Below are 26,478 nucleotides of genomic sequence, written 5' to 3'. Positions count from 1 at the left end.
GTCGAGTCGACCCATATAACTATGACATCACCGAGTCCAGTTGACCCACGTGCCCATATACTATATTAAGCCATTTGCATGAAGGAAAACCTCTTCGATTTAAGTTCGCGCTTTAATTGCACATTTTAAAATAATTATTCCCGGCGAGATAATTACCTGGAATATCTAGTTGGAATTTCACAATTAAACGTCCAACCCGTTATATTCGCCGTTTTCCATTTTGGGCGGTGTGGTGCGCAGGAGGTTTCATGGGGAGTGTACATTTAACTTTTTAATCACTTTAACAAATAAACTATTATTACCAAAAACGATCACGTCCCGGATACATGTTTACGCGTCATGTTTGGACAAAACCCTTTACGTCACGCCGAGAGGGAGGACGAAACGAAAGTCAACGTGGATGGAGAATTCACGGGAAGAAATCACAAACGGCGGGTACAATGGAGCGGTCCAGGAGCGCCGGCGGGGGTCGGGAGAGCCAGGACAGCAGCAGCGTGCTCTCTCGGCGCGGCTACCGCATCATGAGTCGTGGAAACATCCCAAACGATGGCGCAGTCGCTTACAGACTCGATGGATACGACTCGAACACGAACCCGTCCGTATGTATCATTCAATGGTTCTCTCTGTCTCTGTCTCTGTCTCTGTCTCTCTCTCTCTCTCTCTCTCTCTCTCTCTCTCTCTCTCTCTCTCTCTCTCTCTCTCTCTCTCTCTCTCTCTCTCTCTCTCTGTCTCTGTCTCTGTCTCTGTCTCTGTCTCTGTCTCTGTCTCTGTCTCTGTCTCTGTCTCTGTCTCTGTCTCTCCTCTTGATAGTTGATACCTTAATGTTTGTTGTCTGTCGTCCATCGACGTCCCTGAACCCCGTCACCACCCCCCCCCCGACCGTCATTGTACGTGTTTTATTATCATCATGTCGACGAAGCTGTATTTCCTTACACATTCCCTGCCTCTTGAATTTAAATCCTCCATTATTAGCACGAATGGAGGGAATCCGCCGAGATCGGCATGGTGGTTGAAGCCCTGTCGCCATGGACACGGACATTCGGCTCGACATTCGCATTTCGTTTGTACATTCTGCAGTTTGCGTGACGTCAGAAGACCACGCCTTCGGTGGTGTTAAGCCGGCTGTCTTGCCGGTCGGTACCTGCGTGTGGTGCGCACTGATTTTACGTCACAGGAAACGCATGAGTACCATTTAGGGAATAGGAAATTAGGAAATTGCAGAGGCTAATTACAGTATGCAGATGGGGCTTCAGTACCCATGATGCAGTGCGTGGGCGCCATGTTGGTTGGCAAGATAAACAAGCGGGGAAAAGGTAACCATTGCCAAAGAAGTGAAAACAACCAACGTGGCGGAACGCACGGCATGATGGGATAACTCTGAAAACCCTCGATATTTATACATACAGAATGGTAAATATAGTGATTTTATAGGCCATGGGCCAGATATGGTCCACGTGCACCCCCCCCCCCCACAACCCATTGACCCCATATTTTTGTGAAGCCTTCGGGTCCCCTGAGCATGAATTCAACTGGTAACAGTGAATAAACCAGGACTCACTATCCATTTTCCAAGCATATCTGACGGTACCCTCAAAATGTCAACTTTTCCTCAGTTTCACACGTAAAAAATCCCCTGACTGATAAGATCTCAGCAGTTGCCCAATTTGCATTAATATTAACAAATTATATATCAAATGAAAGATTATCACATACAGGTTTTCAAAATAGAGTCATCTGTCAAATTTATTAGCGTTATGTTTGTCCCAAGAAGTGATGAAGAGGAGTACCTCGCTTTTCCTTTTGACAACTCAGATTCAACTCGGATATCTGAAATAATAACGTATATTCATGCTCATTGTACCCGACACAAACAAATAAATATTTCTATGATATCACAAATTTTACTACCTTTCGATTGATACCAAAATTGACCCACACCAACTAAACATGTACCAGGTATTACGTCTTAAACATAAGTACATCACTGTTGCAACACCCAACATGTAGTCACCAGTAAGACGTTAGACTGAGAAAATATTCCTTACTTCACATAAAGAATATAAATTATAAGTTTATTTAACAAAAATAATTGAAACTTATTACGTCGTGTCCACAAAATGTCATTGTGCATGGATTACGCATAATATTCATTATCGCTGTCGTCATCACTCTCCAATGCCTGCTCTATATCATCAAATTCATCCATATCTGAATCCTCATCAGAGTCAGTGTCGTCAGGTGTGACTTCAGCAATCTCAGCCAGTTGCCGTGGGAGGACATCTCCTTCATACCATAGAGGATCAAGGTTACCATCATTTTCTTCCCAACCATGTCCCTGACTGGCCTTCGGAATCTGTGGTTGTGGATATGCACGGTCTTCCAAATCCATACTTGGGAGTTTACTCTCCGAATGTGCTGGGTAAGAGCTCGCTTACAAGGTGGTAAGTTAGCCATATCCACATTGCTTGAAGGCACAAGACGACTTTGCTTGACACAGAGCTCGTTTATACGAATGAGTCGCAGATCATCAACTTTTGACACCTTTGACGCTCTACCGTACATGGCACACGTGAAGGTGTCCAACTCATCAATGAGCTCATCAGGAATATCCCAAGCATCGTCCAGTTTCTCCAGAGTAGAGATATGTTTTGGAAAGCGCAGAAGAGTTTTCACAAGTTTAAGTTTGCCAATTCCTCGGAAGGCAGTAGTGGTGTCACAGCCACTATAAGCATGGAATGCGATGAGAGCTGTGCACTTTTCCTGGCCAAAATCTGTAGCTAGTTCACTGACATTTACCATCCTCTGCTTGTTGCCTTTGCCTGTGTCAAACAGGACAGTTGTACCATGACCAGAGGCAGCAGAGTGTAATAGGATGAAAAATACATCTGAGCCTGCACTTTTCACTCGGCCAAATTGATAGTTTCTGAGTCAAGCATACTGAGCATACAGTATCATACGAGAGTCAGTTTCTTCCTGGGTTGATTTCAGCAGTGGTCGCTCCTCTGTAATTGTTGTTTGGCCATCAGCAGATGTGAGCAAATATGCGATGCCCTCACATACAAACATCACTCGCCTTCAATGCAACCTTGATGTATAGTTATCACCACTCCAGAGCCTAAGCAGAAGTTTGATGAGCTGTATCTTGTTCTCATCATTTGACAGGAACAATTTCCAATCAGGTGGTCTCTTCGTGGCTTCACCTGAAAGTAAAAGCTTTTCTCCATAAGCCCCGACATCACCTCTCCATCGACTTCACTGAATCAGGCAAATATTGATCAGTGCTAAAAACCACATCTCCTGTTTTTCCAATGATGTCAAACACTTTGAAAGAGATCTGACTAAAATTACTTGGTATTTCTTTCAGGTAATAGAAGCAAGCATTGCCATCATACAGTCAATGTTTCATTGGTTGGTGGTACATCATCATCATTACAATCCTTGATCAGGTTTTGAAATGCCTTTGCTTTGTCAGTCTTAGCAAGATATCCATCAGCTGTCGCGATGCTGTATGGTACGGGTGTTAGTGGATATGCCAACAGTTCTTTCATATCGACTTGTAAGCCCTGGTTTTGTGACTTTACAAAGAGTTGAAAGGCTACATTACCCTGTTGCTTGTACTGTATGACCTTATTCTTGGTTGTCTTCATCTTAGATACCTTGTTCATGTCACTCAGAGTTTTGAGGTTCAGTGTCTTCACAGGCTCAAAGAAATCTTTACTATTCTTCAGTCGAGCTTCAATAAATTCATCCCGTGCTTTTTCACCAACAGCTTCAGCCTTTAGAACATCGTCTGAAACAGCATCAGATGCAGCACTTCCTGATGAGAGTATCAACAATTGATCATTTGTCTCTATATTGAAAGGATTAAGAAAACTTCCGATGGCATCTTTGGCCCTTTTCACCAACTTCTCTCCTTTTGTGACCTCTGTCGGACGTGTATCACGATGATTTGTTCCCTCTCCACTGTCCAACATGTGAGCCATTCCAAGTGCAGCATCAACATAAAGAGACCTTCCATGTGTTGTCCTAACCCATCTCTGGTAGGCCTGGTAGTTGGTAAGTAGTCCAGATGTACCTGCTGCACTGGTTCCAGCACCACCATGTGACTTAGCGTGCCTCATGAAGGTCTCCTCGATGGTTTTATCCACTGCACAACGATTGCCAGGGATAAAGGAGCGTGCAACACTGATAGCTCCTCTCTTGATCAGTGATGCTGCCCCTGGGTGTGAGTTGTCTATATTAGCTATGAATACAGAGAAATATGTCAGATACCTTGCATAGTTCTGTCCACCGAAACTGAAGAAGAGAGACATCATGCGAATGATGGATGCAGCATACAAAAGAAAGTAGTTTGTCTTTACGGCTTCAAGGTGTGATAGAATTAAACAGACATGGTCCATGCATGACAACCACAGCTGGTCAGTCTTCCCCAAACGTCCATTTGCGACTACTTTTTTGAATTCTGCATACTGCTCTATGAATTGGACAATGGAATTTTCCATCAAGACAGCATTCAAAGTATCTTGGCTGTGGGAATCTACTAGGGCACGTAGCTTATCTGATGATTCATCAGAGAAAGAAGAGAACAGATCATCAGTGCTTTTATCTTTGAGGTACTCCTCTATGAGCAATCTTTCAAGACATTCCAACATAATCTTGTGACAATGTAGGGCTCTGTCGTAGTGCTTCCCGGACATCGCACCACCCAAAGATGGAGTGAATGTGGAATGCATGGTGCGAACGAATGATTGGGGGGGGGGAGGAGTGAATCCCACCCAAGGGAACCCGGGGTTAGTGTAACGTTAGTTAGTAGGTTAGTTAAATTAACCAATCGGATGTCGTTTTGTTGTTGCTGTTGGATGAATACACGAAACCTTTTGAAGGGTGCAGGAGTCGAATGACCGGCTGGGAGCGTGGCTGGTGAAATGTGCGCACTGAGTAGAGGGCCCCCGGGCACCGGAGTAGTAGGCCATGGGTCCAAGGGACCGAGTTAGTGTAATGGGCATGGGCAGCCCACGCAAACAGGACCCGGACCACCAAAATGCCACGTGGGCATCGACGGGGACACTCCCAGGGGCATTCCCCACGTTCATACGGAGTAGGGAGGCTCGGAGACAGCCTCAGCGACCCAGGGGTGCCGTAGTTCGAGTTCGGCAGATGGGTATCCCTGCCAATTGAGCCATGCTGCCCAGCCACGAAATTGTGCAAGAGCACGAGAGAAAATTTGTGGGCTGGGCAGCATGGCCCAAATTAATAACTAACACAAACACAGGCGACGGGAATCTTGGTTGCTAGAACCGATAGTTTAAAGAGACAGGCATGTTGAAAAGCCCCGGGGATAGTTTAAAGTTTAATAAATGGTAAAATTGATTAGAACATGTGTACCCCTTTGCACCATCCATCCCTTCACTGTTCGTAGGCCGCTGGACTCATCATGGAAATGCTGAGACCTGTGGGGGTTATTCTGAGGCTGCATTGGACCTCAAGACAGATTTGCTTTTCTCTTTCCCAATCCTCTTTAAAGGGATCTTAGGGATTGGGAATGGACGATTAGGACAGGTTAACCAAAGACAGATAAGGTGGTTAGGGACATATATATTTTTAAAAGAGAGAAAAATAACTACTTTGTTTGTTGTATCCTAAAGGGGGTGGGTATGGACAATGACAGGCATAGGCAATATGATGGGGGGAGACCGTAGGGCAGGACCGAACCCGTCTTCGGACCAGCCATCGCCACCACACTCCCTCCACAACTTCAAGAGACCACACCGAGGCCGGCCAGCTTCATGTGCCAACCTGTTGCACCTTACCTGATCTGCATTTGCCATGCCTTTGCTGTGAGTTAATTTGCCATACCTTGACATGCCTTTATTTGCTTTTGCCTTGACATCACTTACCACACCTTGAAATACTACTGAACCTTGCCATGTGCACCAGGACCATCTGTGTGAAAGTGTTTGCAAGGACTGCCATGCAGGCAGCCACATTACCGAGGACTGCATTTGTGCAGCTCGGACACCTTTTTTGTTGATAAAGGCCAGTTCAAATGGACTGTGAGACGGCATCTGGGCTGCCGTGTTAGGGTGAGTTGCCTCCAGCAGCCAGGAATAAAACAAAACAAACAAACAAAACAAAACCCAAAGGACCATTTGGGGCCCTGAATACACCAATCTGCGTGATCACCTGCTGCTGCACTCATCAGCGAATAGTTATCAAAATGTAGCAAATGCAACCCAACTTCACACGAGTCAGCCAGCCCCAACATGGTCTCAACAGAACCAATCAACATCACTGTTGAGGCTAACAGAAACCCTTGGTTCTATCTCCTCTTCCTTTATGGCTCTGTCCCAAGTATTCAGTTGCTCCTGGAACATTCCATCCATCCTTTCCCCCAGTCAATTGTGGCTCCCACAATCCTTTATTAGCTAACACCAGCTCTTGTCCTGTGACACGAGTTTCCAACTTTTGCACGAAACTGCCATCCTGGCGTTGACGACATTGCAATTCCTCCTCCTGCATTATGGCATCCACCCAGATGGGATAGCCCTCCAAGTCAAATCCTCCCATTTCATTCCTTTGTTCATCAATTTTGAATGAAAATCGTTCATTCATTTCCCTCATTTCATTAATTTGTTCATTCATTTTGTTTTCTATTCCATTCATTTTGTTTTCCAGTAATCCATTTATTTCTTTGATTTTATTCTGTTGTTCATTCATTTTATTACCTTCTTCTTTCATTTCATTTGTTAGTTTATTAATTTGTTCACTCATTTTTTTTTTTCTATTAATAAATGAAACAAGTCTTATTTGGATATCGCACCTGCTTCTTGCATCTCATTTTCCACCACTGTGGGGGAAGGGGGACCGACGCTTGAGACGGGGGGGGGGTGGGGGGGGGACTCTCTTCCTCCCATTATCACTCAACTCTCCCCCCAACACGCTTCCTTCCAATGGTCACCATGTAGTATAATCACGGACATTTCATGCTTGTCTGCCATTTCGTGTGCATTTAATCTCCTCAGAAAAGAATTTTTTTTTTTTACTCTCCAAGCGTTCTTTTTCTCCCAACACCAAATATATCGTAGTTCAAATCCTGCACTCCTGGAGGAGTCAGGGGAGGTTCATATCGCACTCCTGATCAACAATTGTCGATCAGTCTGATGGATTCTAAAATCCCACCCCGATGCCAATTGGCATGGTAGGGGCTCAAAAAATCCCACTCCTACACCAGATGTGTCCAGAGGGTTTAACCCCTACCTGGACAGATGGCAAAGCGTCTCCGTTGAAGGCCTACAACCGAGACTCGGAGATTAATGCGCGTGCATGAAGGGGGGTGCAATGGCGGCGGGGCGGATGAGCATCACCGGGGCACTGCACCAGGACAGCACAAGGGGGGTTTATACTCGGACCCCACTACAAATACACGGCTACAGCTTAAAAGGAATGCATTTAATGAAAATAAACAAAGGACAATAATTCAACAGGCAATGATAATGCAATAATAAATCCGAAAGTCGAGGCCCCTCCTCACAGACCCAAATACAGACAAAGGGAACACACAAAAAAAGAAAAGCCCTCCTTTGGAGTATTCTTGTACTTATCTTGGCCCAGCGTTAGTCCTTGTGGAACCTGGAATCAAGGCACTCCTATTCGCATGTGCAGACGCGCACAAAATGGCCCTTTTCTCCTAGCGGGACAAACACACGCCAGGCAATCCACAAGCGGCACTCCACACCAAGGCCCAGAGCCCCAGTGTAATGGCTTCATGCACTGATCGTCCTCACCGACCCAACCAAGAGCCAAAGGCCAGCATCTTGCTTCACCACGCAGGCCAATTCTCCTCAACACTAATTCGAGGATCGTGCCTCCTCAACACTAATTTAAGGATCGTGCCATCCTCCTCGTCACATGCTCTCTCCCTCCGCCCTCGCCTCTCTAAACCATGCGCCCCATGCCTCCGCTCTGATCACGGCTCTCCAAAAATGCACTAGCCCTGAACTCCTGCCTCTGGCTTTCTTCAGAAATCAACTCTGCCTCGTGCGTTCCTCACACTGACCTTGTGCCTGCGCTTTGCTGATCTTTCGTCCTATCTAGTCGGAAGCCTCCCATGCCCTCTTCGTCTTCAGGTGTCATGCCTCACAATCCTCCGCCTCCGGTGCGTGGCCTGCTCGTAGTGGTTTTAGGGACGTGTTTCCCAACTTTATTGCTGATTTCAATATTATTGAAATATCAAAACATAGGGAAAAATCACAGAGGGGTGATTACATACTGGGGAAGCTTATTCTTAAACCCTAGCTCATTAACACGACACCACCCCCTTGTGTGGTGACACGTAACACTTAAGCTCACAGGTTCCCCACTTTGTTACATCGAGATGCCTCCTACACGTCCACGGACCAAGCAACTCGACACAATGCTATATTCCCTATATATTCCTCCATCTACTCCCACAATCGTAACAGTATGTAGATGTGCATGTATATGTGTGTGTGTATATATATATATATATATATATATATATAATATATATATATATATATATATATATATATATATATATATATATATATGTGTGTGTGTGTTTATGTATATACTGTATATGTATATCTACATACATATATATATATATATATATATATATATATATATAATAGCTATCACCTTATTAAATACACACACACGTATTTCATAAGGTCTTGGATACAATGTTTTTTTAAAGGATCCTTCACAAATGGTTCCTTCATGTCATCATAGATGAGGTATGTGCAGGTGGACATGGTTGGTTGGAGGAGTAACGATTGGGTAGTTGTGAGAATAAAATGTGATTGTGCTGATGTTGCAGCTTTCACGTTGAAAGACTTGAGGGCGTTGTGCATTCTGTCATCTATTTATAACGTGGGCATATCTAACAATTTTTGATTATCCTCCCCATCTGTCCCCCCTTCCCATTTCCAAGGTGTGTGTGGGTCGTGTTGGTTAAACCCGACTCTACTAAATTGGCCAATTGGTGATTCATCGCAAAGTGCTCCGTCCCTCGGAGGGATGTTAAGCTGGGTGTCCTGTCTGCTGGCATTATCTGTTTGCCGTTAAATATATCACCATCTCTTTCACGAAGAGGAGTACTCACCTTGAAAAGGGTAAACTGGTGTATCAGACGGGGTGCTGTCATGGTTGGAGTGTCTGCTGTGATATTGCGTGGTTGATGGTTCAAACCCAGTCTGAGTCATACCAAAGACTTTAAAAACGGTATGTGCTGCTTCCTTGCTTGACGTTCAACATTTGAAGAGGATAGAGAATGGGCCTACAATGTTGGGAAGCCAATGACAAACGACCTAGTATAACCCTTGCCAAGAAACTGCTTTGGCAGCACCAACTCCCTATAAAGAGTATGTGTGTGGTCCAGGTTTAGGGTTAGTGTTTCATCGTTGATAATCGTGATTCTATCGATTCTGCAAACAGTATTGCTTTTTCACGAGGAGAGGAACTTAAGCTGCTGAAAGGCGTTGATCCATATTGTTTTTTTTTTTTTTTTTCTTGCCCAAGAAATAGTCGCATTCCTACAATTTATTTCCTTGCAAGGTTGTGTCTGGACATGTGAATTATCCCCTTTTCAGAGAAGGGTCTTTATGCCATGGGCATTTCGGTCTTGTAAATATAACCTTGGAGGCTGATGACCAGCTCTGGTTCTGGTTGGGTGCATGAAGTTTGTGGTCTCGCTCATTAGAGCAGTTAGCATGTTGTGAGAGTGAAGGTGAGTGAGTTACGAGTGTAATTCTTTACCATCTCACCCATCCACCCTCCCCTGCTCCCCTTCTCCCATTTCTGGGCCAATCCCCCATCATTGGGAGTTTTTATTTAATTTGTGACATTTCATTTCCAATGATTCTAAACTTGCTGGTTTATAGACTTGTTTTCAGTCTTCTGAGTCTTAATTAGTCTCACCCTGAAGGGGATGTGAGACTATTGCAATGCCTCTGTGTCTGTGTCTGTGTGTGTCTCATCTGTGTCTACATATTTTTGCTTGAATTTTTTTTTCTCTGCAACCACTTGTCGGATCGATGCAAAACTTTAATCATAGGTGGGACTCCCTATTATATGGAGAATATTCTATTGATAACTCTGATGTCATAGGTCACACAGTATGGCAGCCATATTGGATTAAAGGGAAAAATTTGGACATCTTTTTCTCTGAAACCACTCAACCAAAAATATTTAAACTTGGCATGTCATGAACTCCCCATGGGGTATGTACGGTGATAGTGATGACGTCATTGGTGAAGTGCTATTCCAGCCATAATTGGTTGAATGAAGCAAAATCCTTATCTGAAAAATCTGAAACTTCATATAAATATGTGATCGACAACCAAATGTTGGTGAAGAATCAAATTTATGACATCATTGTCACGTGGTCTGGTGGTCATATTGGATTGAAAAAAAAAACATTAAAAAAATCTTCTTCTCCAGAACTGCTTAACAAATCGATGCGAAACTTCATAGATATGAACTAGCCATGGGGAATATAGTTTGAATTTTTTTTCATGTTCACCTTTATTGACATTTCACCCTTATGTGCACAAAAGCGGTTGTTAAATATGCTAAAAGTTAATCAATAAAGCAACGTATAATGGCAATGTATGTGGCTTGGAGTGCATGGATGATACGGGTATATGGGCCACAATAGCAGTGGGTCATAATGGTGTGTTCAGTTAACGATGGTATTTTTGGTCAGAATGAGTGAGCAAGGCGAGACTATGTGCTCTCCCAGTGTCATTCCAGTTTGATTATGAGTTGTACAAAAAGATGTGACAAGTCTGAGTTTCTGAATCGAGCACTACAGACCTGATACAGTAAGCTCACCTTTTACGCGTGTTCTGTTTTCGCGTTTTTGGAATAGTGCATGCCTGTCATTTGCATCACTTTTTAATTTACATTTACGAGCGTTTGGAATTACATGATTCGAGTGCTTGAGTAATGCTGTGATTTAATTTTTGCACTGAACAGCATGAAAATGTGTTAATTATAACAGCTGATAGGCTAGATAGTTCGTTTCCGAAAACCCTCATCTTAGCTTCGTGGGTTTTGTGAAGTGTTTCCTATTTTGCGTGTGAATTGTGCCGCTGTAATAAGTGTAGCCTTTGCAATCTTGACTGGAAAGCATCCATGGTGTAGTGAAGTTGGTAGTGTGAGCAAAAGACAAAGGAAGGCCATGATCACTATTGAAGTAAAAATGGATGCTTTAGGACGGTATGAAAGAGGTGATGGTTCAGCTGATATGAAAGTGAAGTGAAGCCATTTAACACTAGTTCTGGGTGTTTTTCGAACTTCCAGAAGCATTACAACTATTGCAATATTAAAATGGCCGGAGAGGCTGCTGTTGCTGACACCGATGATGCCGAGAAGTTTCCTGCATTTCTCGAGGAAGGTGGATATTCTCCAAAACAAATTTTCAACATTGATGAGACTGGTCTGTTTTGGAAGAGGATGCCACGTAGGATGTGCATTTCTCGTGATGAGAAGAGCACACCTGTGGGGTTTAAAGCAGCGAAAGATCGCTTCACGCTATGTTTGGGAGGTAATGCTGAAGGTGATTGTAAATTGAAACCGTTAATGGTTTACCATTCAGAAAATCCCAGGGCTCTGAAGAGATGTATTAAAAAAAGTTTGCCTGTCCTTGGTATTTAAATGCCAAGGGCTTGACAACAGGTGTAGTGTCGTGTAGAAGATGCTTAGCAGGCAGACACGAGCGGGGGAACAGTCGAGCCGGGCTGTGTTGCACAAGTGCGAGCGCGGGCGTACTTGCCCGCAGCTCTCCTTTATTACGCACTCAGCACACTCACAAGCCGGGCGACTACGGCATCACTACGACGCCTCAGGCGGCGCGCACTCCCTATATCCCTGGCAGACACGACGCTCACGCCGACCACTCCTCCCATCATCATGCCCCGCCCTGCATGCCCGCAGGCTATACCACACTCCTCCCTCCTAAAACTATGATTATTAAATGATCACCATCATAATAAGCATAAACAGCACGAAGTACTACGGTATAACAGCAGACAAGGTACAAAAAAGAAAACAGCGAAGTATAAAAGCACATCACATCATACAACGTGTGAAGCGAGCTACTGGAGAAGCACAGCAGCACTACACAGCGAAAACGCCCCCAGGCGGCTCATGCTTACATGGCCCTCGGCGAGGTCGCGGCGACCTCCCGCAGCAAACCTCCCCCGGCACCATCAAACGCCTCCGGCCCATAAGGCGGCACCTCTTCCCCAGCCAGACCTGAAACAGATAAACCTTCCGAGGCCGGACCCCCGCTGTCTGGAACCCGCGGCGCCACCGCCAGACCCGACTGACCTTGGTGGGGGCGCTGAACAGCGCCCTGGGCTGGAAGCAACAAACACTCCACAACAACCCACGCACCACAATCAGTTGAGATTCCACCACATGGCCAAAACGGCCTTGAGCGAACCCAGAGAGCCGCGCCCCAGGCGCCAGGCACGTCCGACCTTGCTGAAAGCAGAGGTGGGGGTAACGCCGACCAGCGCACGAGTCCCGGCTCCGAGTCGATCTCCGAGACCCCCACGGCCGTTAGACGGTCGCAACTCCATTCAAAGCATACTCCAACCATAGGCTCGTCATAAATCAATAGGAATAACATTTGAACCATTGCAAACTCATTTTTCCATACAGCGCGTTCTTTTGATAAAATCCCAGCACCTGACAAAACAACTACCCGTGGCCTGGGGCAACTGGAGGCCAATAAACCCTCTTTATTCGCCCCCACCGCTCCCAAAGCCCCCACATCACATTGATCATAATACAAATCCCATCGATTGATCTCCGCCAAACCCACTCTCACACGGGAACTGCTGGCATTTATTTCAACAACGTTAAACCGCATCACTTGAGCAATGAAAAACAAATATGCAATGAACAGCAACCCACAACCCACATCACGAGTCCGCCTCTTGGTTGTTGCCTCGATGTTGTGACTCGTGACTTCCTTTAACGCCACGGGCTCACCGCAACCCGTTGAAGCTGCTCGAACAACACCGGCGCACCTCGCACCATGCACGCAGCCGACGCGCGAGAGCTCATCGCGAGAGCTGGCACGGCTCCTGCTGCTCCCGAACCGCACACCGCCGTTGCAGGCAGCAACGAACGGCCGCTCCCGTTGCATCGACGCGGCTCCCGCCGCCAGAACCTCGCCCTCGGTACTCAATGAAAAGCATCGAAGAGAGCACCGGCACACCTGGAGGTACGAACTGGAGATCCAGCCCGAGGTGCGCCAGCCAGTCCCGACCCAAAAGGACGGGCCCCTCCCACCACAAACACCGTGAGTAGGGCGCTTCGCCCCCGGTAAAGCACCGAGACGTCGGGCGCTGCAAGCGGCGCAATCGCTTCGCCGGTGTACGCGCGCGATGCGAGGGCAGCATGAGTGGACTCAATTCGACACCCGATCAGTGCCCCCATCATTTCGACATTCACTGGCATCGGTCCTGTCACTGTAGGACCAACTGAAACCAGGCTCAACATGGGCAGCATCAGTGCCCCAGTCACCTCAACCTCCCCTGCCACTGATCTTGTCATCTCCGGATCAATTGGAAACAGGTCTAACACCGGCAGCATCTCCCGCTCCGGGTCACTGGAATCTCCGTGCCCAGGCTGCCAAACTCGACCCGGGGCGTTACCGTGCACGCCATGCACCGAACACCATGCCGGCAGTAGGTCTTGACCCGGGACGGAAGGACCGCTTCGCACACCGCCATCTATGACTGTAATGATGGGCGATGACTCTCGGTACACACAACGTAGACGTCCTCGAGTGCTCAGACCGCCGTCCGAGTGATTGCATTGCAACGCCCGCCCACGACCCGCGCCGCAGACCGTGCGCGCGGCCGTACGCGCCTGGCACATCGCGCTGACCTCCGGACCACCTGCTGCGCCCCGACCATCGAGACCCCGGACATTCTTCAGAGCTTGCGCGACGTCCAACGCCGCGTTCGAGCCGAACTGCATGTCCTCGTTCTTTAGCCGTGGCTTTGCAGAAATCATTCCCCCGATTTGTCGCGCCTCAATAAAACGAACACTGAGCGCGGCCGTTGCCCACTCGACGTGGCCGAAGTCGACTCCGACGAAGGCGGGTACGCGTCCGCGCCCCGACTCCCTGTCATGCCTGAGCTGGACCGCGCCGGCGAGCCTCCTGGCTCCGGAGCCTGTGCGCGCGCGAGCGAACCTGCGACACGCTCTTCGCGATGCGTACTCCTCCGGAACCTCGAACCGCGCAAGGTGCGCTGAGCTACTCGCTGCCACTTCGAACCCAGCCACCACCCTGCACACGCCGATCCGAAGATCCTCGTCAGCCAACTGTAGTGTCGTGTAGAAGATGCTTAGCAGGCAGACACGAGCTGGGGAACAGTCGAGCCGGGCTGTGTTGCACAAGCGCGAGCATGGGCGTACTTGCCCGCAGCTCTCCTTTATTACGCACTCAGCACACTCACAAGCCGGGCGACTACGGCATCACTACGACGCCTCAAGCGGCGCGCACTCCCTATATCCCTGGCAGACACGACGCTCACGCCGACCACTCCTCCCATCATCATGCCCCGCCCTGCATGCCCGCAGGCTATACCACAACAGGCACACTATTTTGTGAATATTTTATCTCTCAGCTTGCTACCGAGTTGAAGGAATATTGTGAGAAGGAGAATTTGAGTTTTAGAATTCTCATCCTCCTCGCTAATGCCCCAGCTCATCCAACATCCATCCAGGTCCTTAACAGAAACATTAAGGTTGTGTTTCTACCACCCAACACGACATCTCTAATTCAACCCATGAACCAGGGAGTGATTGCTCCATTAAAGGCCTATTATCTCCGAATAACATTTGCAAACCTGGTGAAATAAACTGATAATAATTATATGACTGTGAAGGAATTCTGGAAGGCCTTTACAATATGGGATGCTCCATGTAATGTTGAGTCTTGGAAGGAAGTCACCCATTCCTGCAAGAATGGTTTATAAGGGAAACGTTGCCCTCAATTTGTTCATGGCTTCAAGGGTTTCAGCATGAATAATGATTTGTCAAAAGCACGACGTAACATCGTCGAAATGGCCAAGACTGTCGGCTTTGAGGTGGAAGAGGGTGATGTCGAGGAGTTGCTGGACTCATACCAGGAGGAGCTCTCAAATGAGGACCTTCTAATGCTAGAGAAGGAACGTCAGGTGGAGGAATCTGAGGCAGAAGGTGAAGAGATTGAGCCACTGCGTACTCTCACTCGTAAGAGGATGGTGGAGGTTTTCGCCTCATTGATATGGGTCTCGCCATCTTTGAAGAAGATGACCCCAACACAGAACGCAGCTCAAGAGTGGCCCAAAATGTCCAAGCAGACCTCAGCTGATAATTTAATTAAAAAAAGAAAATCGGATGAAGGCAGCTCAGACGACTTTGTTTTCTTTATTCAAAAAAGTGAAGAGAAAGAACATCTAAAGGACGATGCCAGTGAGCCCTCAACATCTCGTGGTCAAAAAGCTAATCCACATCTCGTGGTCAAAAAGCTAAACCACATCTCATACCCTCTACAATTCAACATCATCAACACCACCATCTTCTCCAAGGTCATCTGACACAGATGATCTCCCTCCTCTCTAACTCCTCCACCTCCGTCCCTTCAACATTTCCAGAAACAAGAAGACATCAGCAGCAGCAGCAAGTAACGTAGTGTTAATATTCGCTCTCTTTAATTTTTCTATTTTTAGTTGTTAAAATTTATTAAACTAGTACGTGCCCGTAAAAAAAAAAAAAAATATTCAAACCGCGAGCAAGAAACAACCACACAGGCCGTTTCTTCGCTCTCGCGTGCCCGTACGTGTGTGGCCCGGAAGTTGGCATATTATTCGCAGTTACGATTATTCGCAATTTAGTTTTAATGCCCAAATATTCAATTAGCGCCAACGTATTTTGCCTTTTCGCAATGTCATCGCAAGGAAAAACAAAAATAGAAGAGAAGAGAAAAAAAATTACTTCCTGTTTCGGAGCACACCAGCTCACTCTGATGTTACCGAAATTTATGCACCGTCTCATATGAAAACGATCATAAATTGGGGCATTGTGTTTATCTATAAATGCGCATAAGAAATCGAGAAATTATTAGAATACACGGTCATCATTATCCGGAAGTCCGTACGTTGTAACCCGTAATGGGGAACGCGGCTGAGCTTCCCTTCCCCCATCGGCCACGCCCACGCATCAACGTGTCTTGTCATTGGTTTGGTAAATAAATGGCCATAACTTGGGAAGCACTTGTCCGATTATTATCAAACCTTGAAAAGGCACATCCTCAGGTTCCCAGTAATATACCTGGCAAGTTTCAATTAGATCGGACCAGTGGTTGTCGAGAAACAGCGGTCACACACACACACACACACACACACACACACACACACACACACACACACACACACACACACACACACACACACACACACACACACACACACACACACACACACACACACACACACACAGCTGGAATTATAGATAGATGCGACAGAACGCGGTCGTGTTTTCACAATTTTTCGTTGTTTATATCTTAAACATTATAATTTAAATAAAATAAGCCACTGTAATCATAAAACTAAGACAATAAAAATGAGGATTGATGCAGCACTCCCCCAAACATTATTTCTTTTGCGGAAATTGGTTTTAATTTATACGTTTTTCATTTGCACGACTATCTTCAAGAATGCAACTATGGCAAAAATCAAGAGGTCCCTGTAATATGCAGTTAATGATGAGGTACTGAGAAAAACCTCGATCTTTTCCTTTTTTCCCCCATCCAAAACCTCCATCTTTTCTACCCCCGTTAATCCACCCCAAACCCACTTCCTTCAAATTCCCTGCTTTCCTTCCTGAAAGTCCCTGTATTGTCCATCTTCTTTTCCCCATGTTCGCCGTCCCATCCCTCTCCCTTCCACGGATCTCCTAATGTCTCTGTTCCCCATCGTTTTGTCCTTCCCTTCCCGCCCCTCTTGTCTCATGCCCCCCTTGCTGTGCGTTGTGTGTTAGCTCTCATACGAGCCTCGACAATGTATACAAAAAAAATAAATAAAGAGGAACGAAAACGATTAATCTCCTGTAAAAGTCTATACAACATGTTCTACTGTAGGTGACTTGTAGCTTGAATTTTTCAGATGTTTTTGATGTGTTCAAAATCTAGGCTCATGGAAGAGTGAGGTGGTAGATGGTAAAGGGGCAACATATTGGTAATGGGGCAGTTTTGGTGCCTGTATATACCTGTACCATTCACTTCACAGAGCGTTGTTGCTGCCAAAACAGTTGCTTGGTAAAGGTTATACTGGGTGATTTGTCATTCCTTTCCCAGCATTGATTGTCCATGCTCTATCCTCTTAAATGCTGAGCATCAAGCAAGGAAGCAGCACATACCATTTTAAAAGTCTTTGGTATGACAGGGTTTGAACCACCAACTTGCCAGACTCAGAGCAGACGCTCTAACCATTATGCCACCGTAGCTGTCTAACTTCGGTAAAGAAGATTCCTCACAACCTAAAGGGCACTGAGAAGTCTAACTTTGGCAAAGAAGATTATCTGCTCATGTTAGTAGTACCCATTGTCAGGGGTTCTCCCTCGAAGCAGCAGATTCTGGAATGCTGACATTTAAGAACGTGCAGCTAAAGAAGGTCAGGTCAGGTATGGGAGCATGTGCCAAAGCAGTGCGTCGCTACATCCACTTTCCGCCGGTACTCCAGGGGCCTCAGTCTGGCCATCCCCCAGGCAGATGCCTGCCCCATCCCCATCTCCTTCTAAAGAAGAAGAGGAAGCAAATATGGTTTTTCTCTTGAAGGGGTCATACATGTTTTCAAAAGATAATGTCGTTTGAAGACATTGACGCACGTTTCCTTAAATAACAGAAAATATAAGTCCATGAATATAGGAGAATGTGGATTAGAAATGTAGAAATTTGAGTGTTTGGAAAAGGGGTGCACTCGAAGAAAAACTCCAAAGTCCTACTCTGAGATGCAGCACCAGTTTGCATCTCAACCTGAAGTAAGTGCATCATCCAACACTTGCATGTGAAAATGTATTTTGAGCAGTCCCTCCCCTCCCCCCCCACATAATGGGTTTGTAGAAGGCACAGAACCACCAGAAATGGCATGAATATTCTGTCTGAACAACTTATGAAAACTAAAATCTCAGAAACACGCATTGTCAAATATAGGGAGCGGAAGGGGAAAGGTGGGAGAAGACTTAGAATTTGGGGAAAGGATTATGAAAAGGAATGGCTGTAGCTGGTGTGATGGAGAGTGGCAGCAAGGTTGGGATGGTGGCTCGGGGATGGAGAAGAAGAGAGAGTTTAGGAAAGGAATGGTGTGATGAGTGGGAAGCAGGACAGAGGGTGTGTGTGTTGTTGGGGGGGGATGTGGATGATGTTAAGGGATTGAGATAGGAAGGTCGAGTGATAGGAAAAGGAGGGATTGGGTAGATAGGGGAAAGTAGGATTGAGAGGGGAGCGCTGAATGTTAGGCAAGTGAGGGATTGAGATTTGCTATGATTGAATGTTGGATAATAGAGGGATTGAGATTTGCTATGATTGAATGTTGGATAATAGAGGGATTGAGAGGGGAGGCTGAGGGATTGAAAGGAGCAAGGGTTGAGTGTTAGGTAATGGAGTGATTGCATGTGTATGATGTGTCTTGTCATGCCTGGTGTTTGCTTAACGGTCAAGTTGGCTGGCTTAAGATCTTAGGATCTTGAGTTTGAGCCACTGTCATGCCAATAAATAATACCAGGTTGATAGACTCAGCCTATCATCCTTCTGGGGATGGCAAAATGAGTTCCGTACCAGCTTACTGGAAACGGGGGGCATTGCATCAGTGGCACAGCCATCTGGGCAATGATGCAACCGACAACCATAGGCTGCATACAAAGTAATAATAATAATGTATCTTGGAAAAATAGCAATTGTATCTTGAATCCAACTTACCAGAACAGATTGCATTGTGAATTCAGTAACCAATTGAATCAAAACAAGTTTCTTAAAAACGAACTGGATTAGAAACTCAGTCAAGCAGTAACTTTCACTCTTCCCACCCCCCTTCCTTCAGGGAATCATCAATCTTGGGACCAGTGAGAACAAGATTTCCGTTGACATGATGGCAAAGAGGGTGAGGCCAGTTTTTCCAATTCCAAACATCTGTTATATTAATTAACAAGTTGCCCATGCTCGCACGGGATTCAATATGGGGAAGGGATGGAGATGGCAAAAATGCCAATGGTGTCTTCTGTCATTGAGCTGGCAAGCTGGGAGCAACAATTTGCATTTATTGCCACATCTGATGCAATGTAAATGCTCTAATGGCAGCAAGGTGCTCCATTTCAAACTTTTTGTTCAATATATTGTTACATGGAAGAGGGGGCGGGATCCATCGCTAAACTGTGGTAAACATAGTGTGGTCTGTGTGTTTCGAGTACGTAGATTAGATTGCCATGTAACAGGGATCTGTCAGAGTAAGTCGTTTGTTGCACGTGACGCTGAGGAGGCAGAGTACGTAACTTATAGACAGGATAGAGATTAATTATGTATATGCAAAACCTCTTGTCAGAAGGGCGAGGTGTGGACTCTCCATAACAGAGGCGCACGCGTCACGTGGGTGAAAGGCCAAATACAATCTCTCTGGCCATTGTGTGGCAGCCGTGGTGGCGCAGTGGGCTGTAGAGCCCAGAACAAAAGTGTACTCATATTTTTATTGGGGCTGCCCCTGTGGGCAGGACCGGAGAGAAAGACTCTACTCAGGAGGAAGAAGAGAATGGAGTTCTGACTGGGGAGTCCACGTGAAGGACAGTGAGAGGACACGAGGGAGTCCGCAAGTGTGCACGTGAGTGGAGATTGGAAAGTCAACCGTGGGAGTACCAGGAGTTGCTCGTGAGAGGACCGAGAGGCTGGTGTGGAGGAAGAGGATGCAGACCTCGCTTGGAGGAGAACCCTCATGTGAAAGTAGGAAAAACGGGACCACAAGGCCTGGTGGAAGGCCTGGCTTACCCATCACTCGCCCTGCTCATTTCTGGTTCTTGTCGCCCTCCTGGTCTTTAATGTGGACACCATTTTATCAAGTCCTGCATTCACCATATGCCATATCATCTTAAACAAAAGGGAAGTCCCACCTCCATTATTGTTTGTTGTACAAGTGTGATATCTGTTGGTGCCTAGTGGGTAGGATTTGTGCTTTTATTTTTCCACTGTATGTAAGTTTGCGTATCCCATTCTCCATTTTTGTGTCTCATTTGACTCGTTTGGTTTGTTCCGTAGGTAGAGTGTCTTGTCAACCCTCTTACCTGTGCTTTTCATTATAAAAATTAATCCTTTCAAAATCAATGCTTCAGCCATCTGCTTTCCGTGTGGGTTTGCTCTCGTTTCGGCTCATTTGGACGACCTTAGGGATTGGTAAAAGTGAAGTAAAATTCAACGCAGTGCATTAAAAACACCGTTTGGACCATCCCTTGGAACGAAAGGTCCCGGCTCTGAGTAATTCCGTATTAACGGATGCTTGGACATGACAATATGTAGCTATTTATAGTATACTAGACGACCTGTGAACCCGTTGGGTTCCCGTTGTGACAGCGGAAGAAAAAAAACTCATTTCAAGAAAAAAAAAAGAAAGCTCCAGCGCACTATACCGCTGAGGTTGTTTGCATTGATCAAATTCTCCCGAAGAGTACTTGACTGAATCGGAAATTGATTTTTTGAATAGTTTTTTTCTTTGCCCGATTTGAACGAAAAATGATGCTGCACACCGCGGGAGAATGGTGAGTAAGGTGGGCCAAATTTTTTTGCGCTATCGTGTATCGTTTTGGCTATATTTTGGGAACATACATACATACATGCATATATACAAGATGAGACTTTTAGTAATATATAGATATGCAATATGCATATACTAGCAGCCAACCAGTCACCTCACTGTCTGTGCAGAACTGGATGTCACGTTCTCCGATTCTGGAGAGCTGATTCATCCGCTTCACTCATTAATTGTATGCTGTTTTCTCAAATACTGCAATATTTAAACATTGAAACACTATTTTTGAGCCTAATGAAAAACATAATGTAGATGCAATCATGGAGTATGATAGTACTCCATATGTAGGGATGGCGTGGGGGAAAAATGGCCACCCATTCAAACGTGTACAAAATTCTATGCTTAAAAACTCTGAATCCACCCCCCCCCCACACACACAAAAAAACCTCAACCCAGAAGCATTTAAAAGCCATACCTTTTATTCTCAAACGTTTTCATCACTAACGAGAATGAAAAATACATCGCTAAAGTACCAGATCGAGAGATCCAAAATCGCCAATTTATTAATCCTCAGAATTGTTGATAAATGTCATCCTGCCGAGCACAATAATAGCTGAAGAAATTACATTGATTACGCAGAAGGAAAGCAACAATGGCAATGATTCTGGTACCATCCGCGAGAGTTTTACCTCGTGCATCATCCTTTGGTATTGTAATTTTAATAGCTTGAAAGGATTCCACGAAACATTCACAAAACGAAATTCCTTTGTCAAAGAATGGGCAGGGATTTGAGGGGTGGGCGTGACTGTACGACTGTCAATCAGCTTGTTGGGGCGGGGCCGCTATGCAATTTCTCTCAATGTCCTGAAAATGAACATCAAATAATATCAGCACAAATATCATGCCTTGGGAAATCCCTTGTTTTTCAGTGTTATATTTATGAAAATAAAATAATAACGAGGTGTCAATGCTTCACACGGGGACACACGTGATCATGAACCCGCTTCCAGTCACTGCATCAAGGTAAAAGCAAACCACGTGATCAAGAACCTTCTCGAGTCACGGTTTCTCGGTGGCAGACTCGCTACGTTGGTGCGTCTGGTATCGGCAGAACAGCCTAAACAGGAGATTATCCACTCTAACTTTGAATTGAATGAATATTTGAACTGACATTTAGTGTTCCTTTCATCTTTGTTTTGACATACTGCATCGAGTGGAGTGGGCGATGTTAAATTAATCATAGGTGACTTTATTTCGCTCATTTGTACACATCATCACTGGCTCGCGTCAACCACATGGAGCTGTACGTTCTGCAATTGTCGCATACATGTCTGATATTGAGCCATTCATCCTTTCCACTGGTGTGTCCAGTGTTGAAGCCTACTTAAGAGCTTCTCGTATGGACAGGGCAGGTACTTTGCGTACAGAAAACGAAATTCGTACTCTGGCATATTTGCTGAATATCCCGGTGTATGTGTACAACAGCGAGAGTATGGATTTGGGAAGGTACTCCCCGATGCATGTTTAAAATTTGACTGATAATGTCACAGATGGCTATGGACATCAGGCTTCAGCATAATCACTTCAATGTTGTCCTCTCTGCTGTTAATCCACAGGAATTACTTTGAACATTTCGAAGTGCAGGTCATTGTGTGCCCTGAGGCTGGATGAAGATGTCATTACCCTGTGCTCGTGAAGCGAAAAGCAGGCTTAAGCGATCGGTTGCATATGTAATGTACATACATCGTATGTCATACATCGTACGTCGTACACGTCTGCATTTTGTTGAGAGCATACACGAAAAAAAAATATTCAGCAGAGGAAATTGAAACTTTACCACATGTTATGTGACCAAGTGATATCGCGGTCACTCTTTTGAAGTCAACATTGGACAATTTTCATCCCATTGATTAGATATTTGCATATGAAGTCACTGAATTCAACCATCAACTATTTTTGAGGTCGACATAGGCCAAAAGGTCAGCATAGGCCAAGTTTCTAAAATTGTCAATTTTCATCCGATTGACTTGAAATTTGAACAGGATTTTCATTTCACGTAAATGAATTCAACTACCAATTATTTTTGAGGTCAACATCGGCCAAAAGGTCAACATAGGCCAAGTTTCTAAAATTGTCAATTTTCATCCGATTGACTTGAAATTTGAACAGGATTTTCATTAAAATGACCATCATGTGTCACGTGGTTTGGCAGCCATATTAGATCTAAAGGAAAAGCCTGGTGTGTTGGCGCAGTGGTTAGGGCAGCGGCTTGGGATCCAAAAGGTCCTGAGTTCAAGCCCCCGTTAGGCCACTGAATTAATACACCAGGGGGTTGACTCAGCCTGTCATCCTTCCGAGGTCGGCAAAGTGAGTACCAGTGTACTGGGCCGGTGTATACCCCGGTTAAAATAGGTGTACCGTATCCCTGTGTCGTAAGAGGCGACCAGGGTTGTGTCAGGAAGGGCATCCGGCGTAAAACCTGTGCCAAATCACTATGCGGATCATACGGATGATCCGCTGTGGCGACCCCTAACGGGGAGCAGCCGAAAGAAGAAGAAGATTAGATCTAAAGGAAAATCTTTGAAAATATTCATAGGAGAAACCGCTTAACCAATCAATACAAAATTTAACTAATTGATCAACTACCCATGGGAAATATGACAAAGATGATGTCATTGGTCACGTGGTCTGGCAGCCATATTGGAGCAAAGAAAACCTTAGGAAAAAAAACAAGAGTTCACTCGCACCAAGTCCTTCTCAAGACTGCACGGGGTATCAATGTATTCTATGAATACCATCTCTTTCTTTGAGAAACGAGCAATAAAACAAAGCTGCAAGATGCAGTTGGTTACGTAAGACATGCAGGAACACATGCAGTATTTGACATTGCTGACTTAGATCTCTTGGCACTTTTGCTCCAAGATGGTTATCCTCCGAGTACCATGCCATTCTGTTATTCAACATTATAAAAAACAATTACAGAAACAAGTGAATAAAAATATTTGTCTGTGTGTCTGTGTGTCTGTGTGTCTGTGTGTCAGTGTGTCTCCTCCATAACTCCAAAACCATGAAAGCTGGCAGCCTGAAACTTTGCATGCATCGTAAGAAAACTCCACAGAAGGGCATGACTGAAAATTGGGTGTTTGGGTTAATTAAAACACCCCTTTTGAACATAATTAACAGCATTATTTAATTATGTCCTTCATCAGACGCATCCTCGGTCACCACTCTCGCTGGGGTCTTAAGGCATATCCGAGGTAACATCGCTGGGGTCTGTGGAAACTGAATTATTAAAATAAAATTTATAATCATGTAAAATGTACATTAACTTAGTCTGGTGCTTTTTGAGAAATAATTTAATAAGTATACCTGCTGAGAAAGCTCAGTATACATGCTGAGAAAACCAGTAAGAAAACACACACATGATCTTTACTTTAATTGTAAACAACCTTTGTTAAATCTTATCTGTTTACTGAACCATTGACGTGTGATCATGTAGTCAGCAGGGCAAAACAATGACTCTCTCCTACCCCCCCCCCCCCACACACCCCTCTCTTTGAATCTGAAAACAAACTCCAAAATAAACCAAAACCTTTGTATGTGGTATATTTAAAGTTCACAAAGTTCAATCTGATATCTTGGTAAAAACTTTATGTAAACAATCAAAATGCTATGTAGTTTTTAGTCTTCAACTTGCAACTATGTAGCAGGCTGTTTCCTTCCATGCACAGAAGTGTCTTGTGTTTTACTGAATAAACGGCATGTATATGAACTTACGTTTCTCTGTCTTGAGGTAGCAGGAAACTGCTCCCACAGTTCTGAGGCCACCATGTTTTTTGGCATGTTCAACCATACCTTGACTTGGAACAGGCTGCAACGATTTCTTAACGATAAATTTTTTTTTCACTTTCCTCCCTCATATTATTGAATGTCTGTTCATCATAGCTACGAATCGCTGGGTACATCACTATTGCAAGTGCTATTGTTTTAAAATTAGGAGCTTGGAGCGATTTCATCCATTATATTGTTGCGGATTCGCGCCCGCCGGCGTGCTGACGGCCACGTAACTCGAATCGCGGCACGTCGCCCACCGGACGGACAATCCAGTCGTGACCCTCTCGGACTAACGCCGGGAACCAGTCACGGGTGGACCTTTCGGTCTCACCGCGATCGAGCCAATCAGCCCCCGCGTGGGATAGGGTTGCTCGCCAAATTCGACCTACCTAAGTACCCACGCGGAGGGTAGACCGGGCGATCGCACCTCGCCGCAGGTCGACTTCGGACACGGGCCACTTAAGCGACCCGTTCCGTACTATCAGAATAACCGAGCGGTGTTATCGTCGACCTCGACGGTTCGATTAATTATCGGGCGTATTCAGCCCACTACCAACCCTTTACGTGAAGCAAGATGAGGATTCAATGGGAGAAAAAGACGAAGCGAAGCGGGAGAACAGTTCAATAATAAAGCACATTTATTCGCGGCACACGGGAAGCACAGATATTCAATTCCACCAAAAGCACACAGAAAAGACACAATGCAATTTACACAAAAAGCAAATATAAAAGAGAAAACACAATGCAGAGCTAATACCGACTACCGAGCACACGGCAACACTTATACAATTCTACCTCACAGACGGCGCCGACAACACATACCCAAAACCAAGGAAAAGAATACCCCCAAGAATGAGGCGGGCCTGAGGCCGAGACCGGGTCGCGCCTACCCGTCTGGTGATGAGACGCGGAGCGGCGATGGCGCCCCAACTCCGCGGACCTTGCGGACAGTGTCTGGCAGGGGGTGAGAAAGGGGCCCCCTTGGTCGCACTATCTCAGCGCGGGGGGAAACAGGAGGGGGTTGCTGATGCTCGGGGTATAGAGGATCTTTATTATCCCTGGTGTGCGTCTCCACCTCGGCCAGGTCGCGCTGCCGGCCTCCCTCGGGCGTGCAGCTCCCGGCACCGACGCGAGCACCCCCTCGTCTGCCTTCGCCGCTGCCGCCTCTCCGCCTCTGGACTCTCCGACTCTGGACTCTTCTTTGGACTCTCCCGTTGGACTCTTCTTTGGACTCTCCCGTTGGACTCTTCTTTGGACTCTCTCCAGCTTCTCCAGCTACTGCAGGCTTCGGGCTCCAGACTTCCACACGGCTCTGACTGACGAAAACGGTCCTTTTATCCCCCCGTAGCTTCGCCTTTGACCCCCTCCCTTTGACCTTTCACCTCGCTCCCCATTGGCCCGAGAAAAAGTGGGCGTGAAGGCTTTTTGATCCACAAATTTGCATATATCGATCGTCCTGGAGGCGGGGCCAAATCGCCCCTCGCTCACCGATTGGACGGCAAAAAGTGGGCGTGTGTCGTTTTTGATCCGTTTTTGAAGCACAAAATCCGTGATTTTGTACACGCTGTTCGACGCGCGCCCTGCCCGAGTCCAACACCGGTACCCACAGCGGGGCAAGAACGGTGGCGATGCTACGGTGGCGAGGTGTGACGGGAAGGTCGTGGCGGTTGTGGTGAAGCGGCGTTGTGGTTGGTGGTTGATGTTGTGGTTGTGGTGGTAATCATGGCGGTTGGTCCAAAATAAAGATAGTAAAAGAAAAACGGCTATCCTGAAGAGTCGCAGCTCGCATAAATGACATGTATTCCCACTAGACAACGGGTTTGGGCCT

At 45.9% G+C, this 26,478-nt stretch overlaps 1 protein-coding gene across 1 annotated transcript in view; it reads left to right on the top strand.

Moving 5' to 3' along the window:
• The first annotated feature begins 339 nt into the window (after positions 1–339).
• The window catches only part of LOC147024901 (1-aminocyclopropane-1-carboxylate synthase-like protein 1), a 105,784-nt gene continuing 79,645 nt past the window's right edge, over positions 340–26,478 (top strand). The window contains 3 exon segments of the mRNA XM_085885264.1: positions 340–382; positions 385–599; positions 19,128–19,187. Of these exon segments, the coding sequence (XP_085741390.1) occupies positions 340–382; positions 385–599; positions 19,128–19,187 (318 nt within the window).

This window comes from Eptatretus burgeri, chromosome 6 (genome assembly GCF_056783735.1).
Source record: "Eptatretus burgeri isolate ZD-2024b chromosome 6, Ebu_testis_v1, whole genome shotgun sequence".
NCBI lineage: Eukaryota > Metazoa > Chordata > Myxini > Myxiniformes > Myxinidae > Eptatretus > Eptatretus burgeri.
The sequence above is the reverse complement of the archived record's forward strand: the minus strand, read 5'-3'. Positions and strand labels throughout refer to the sequence as shown.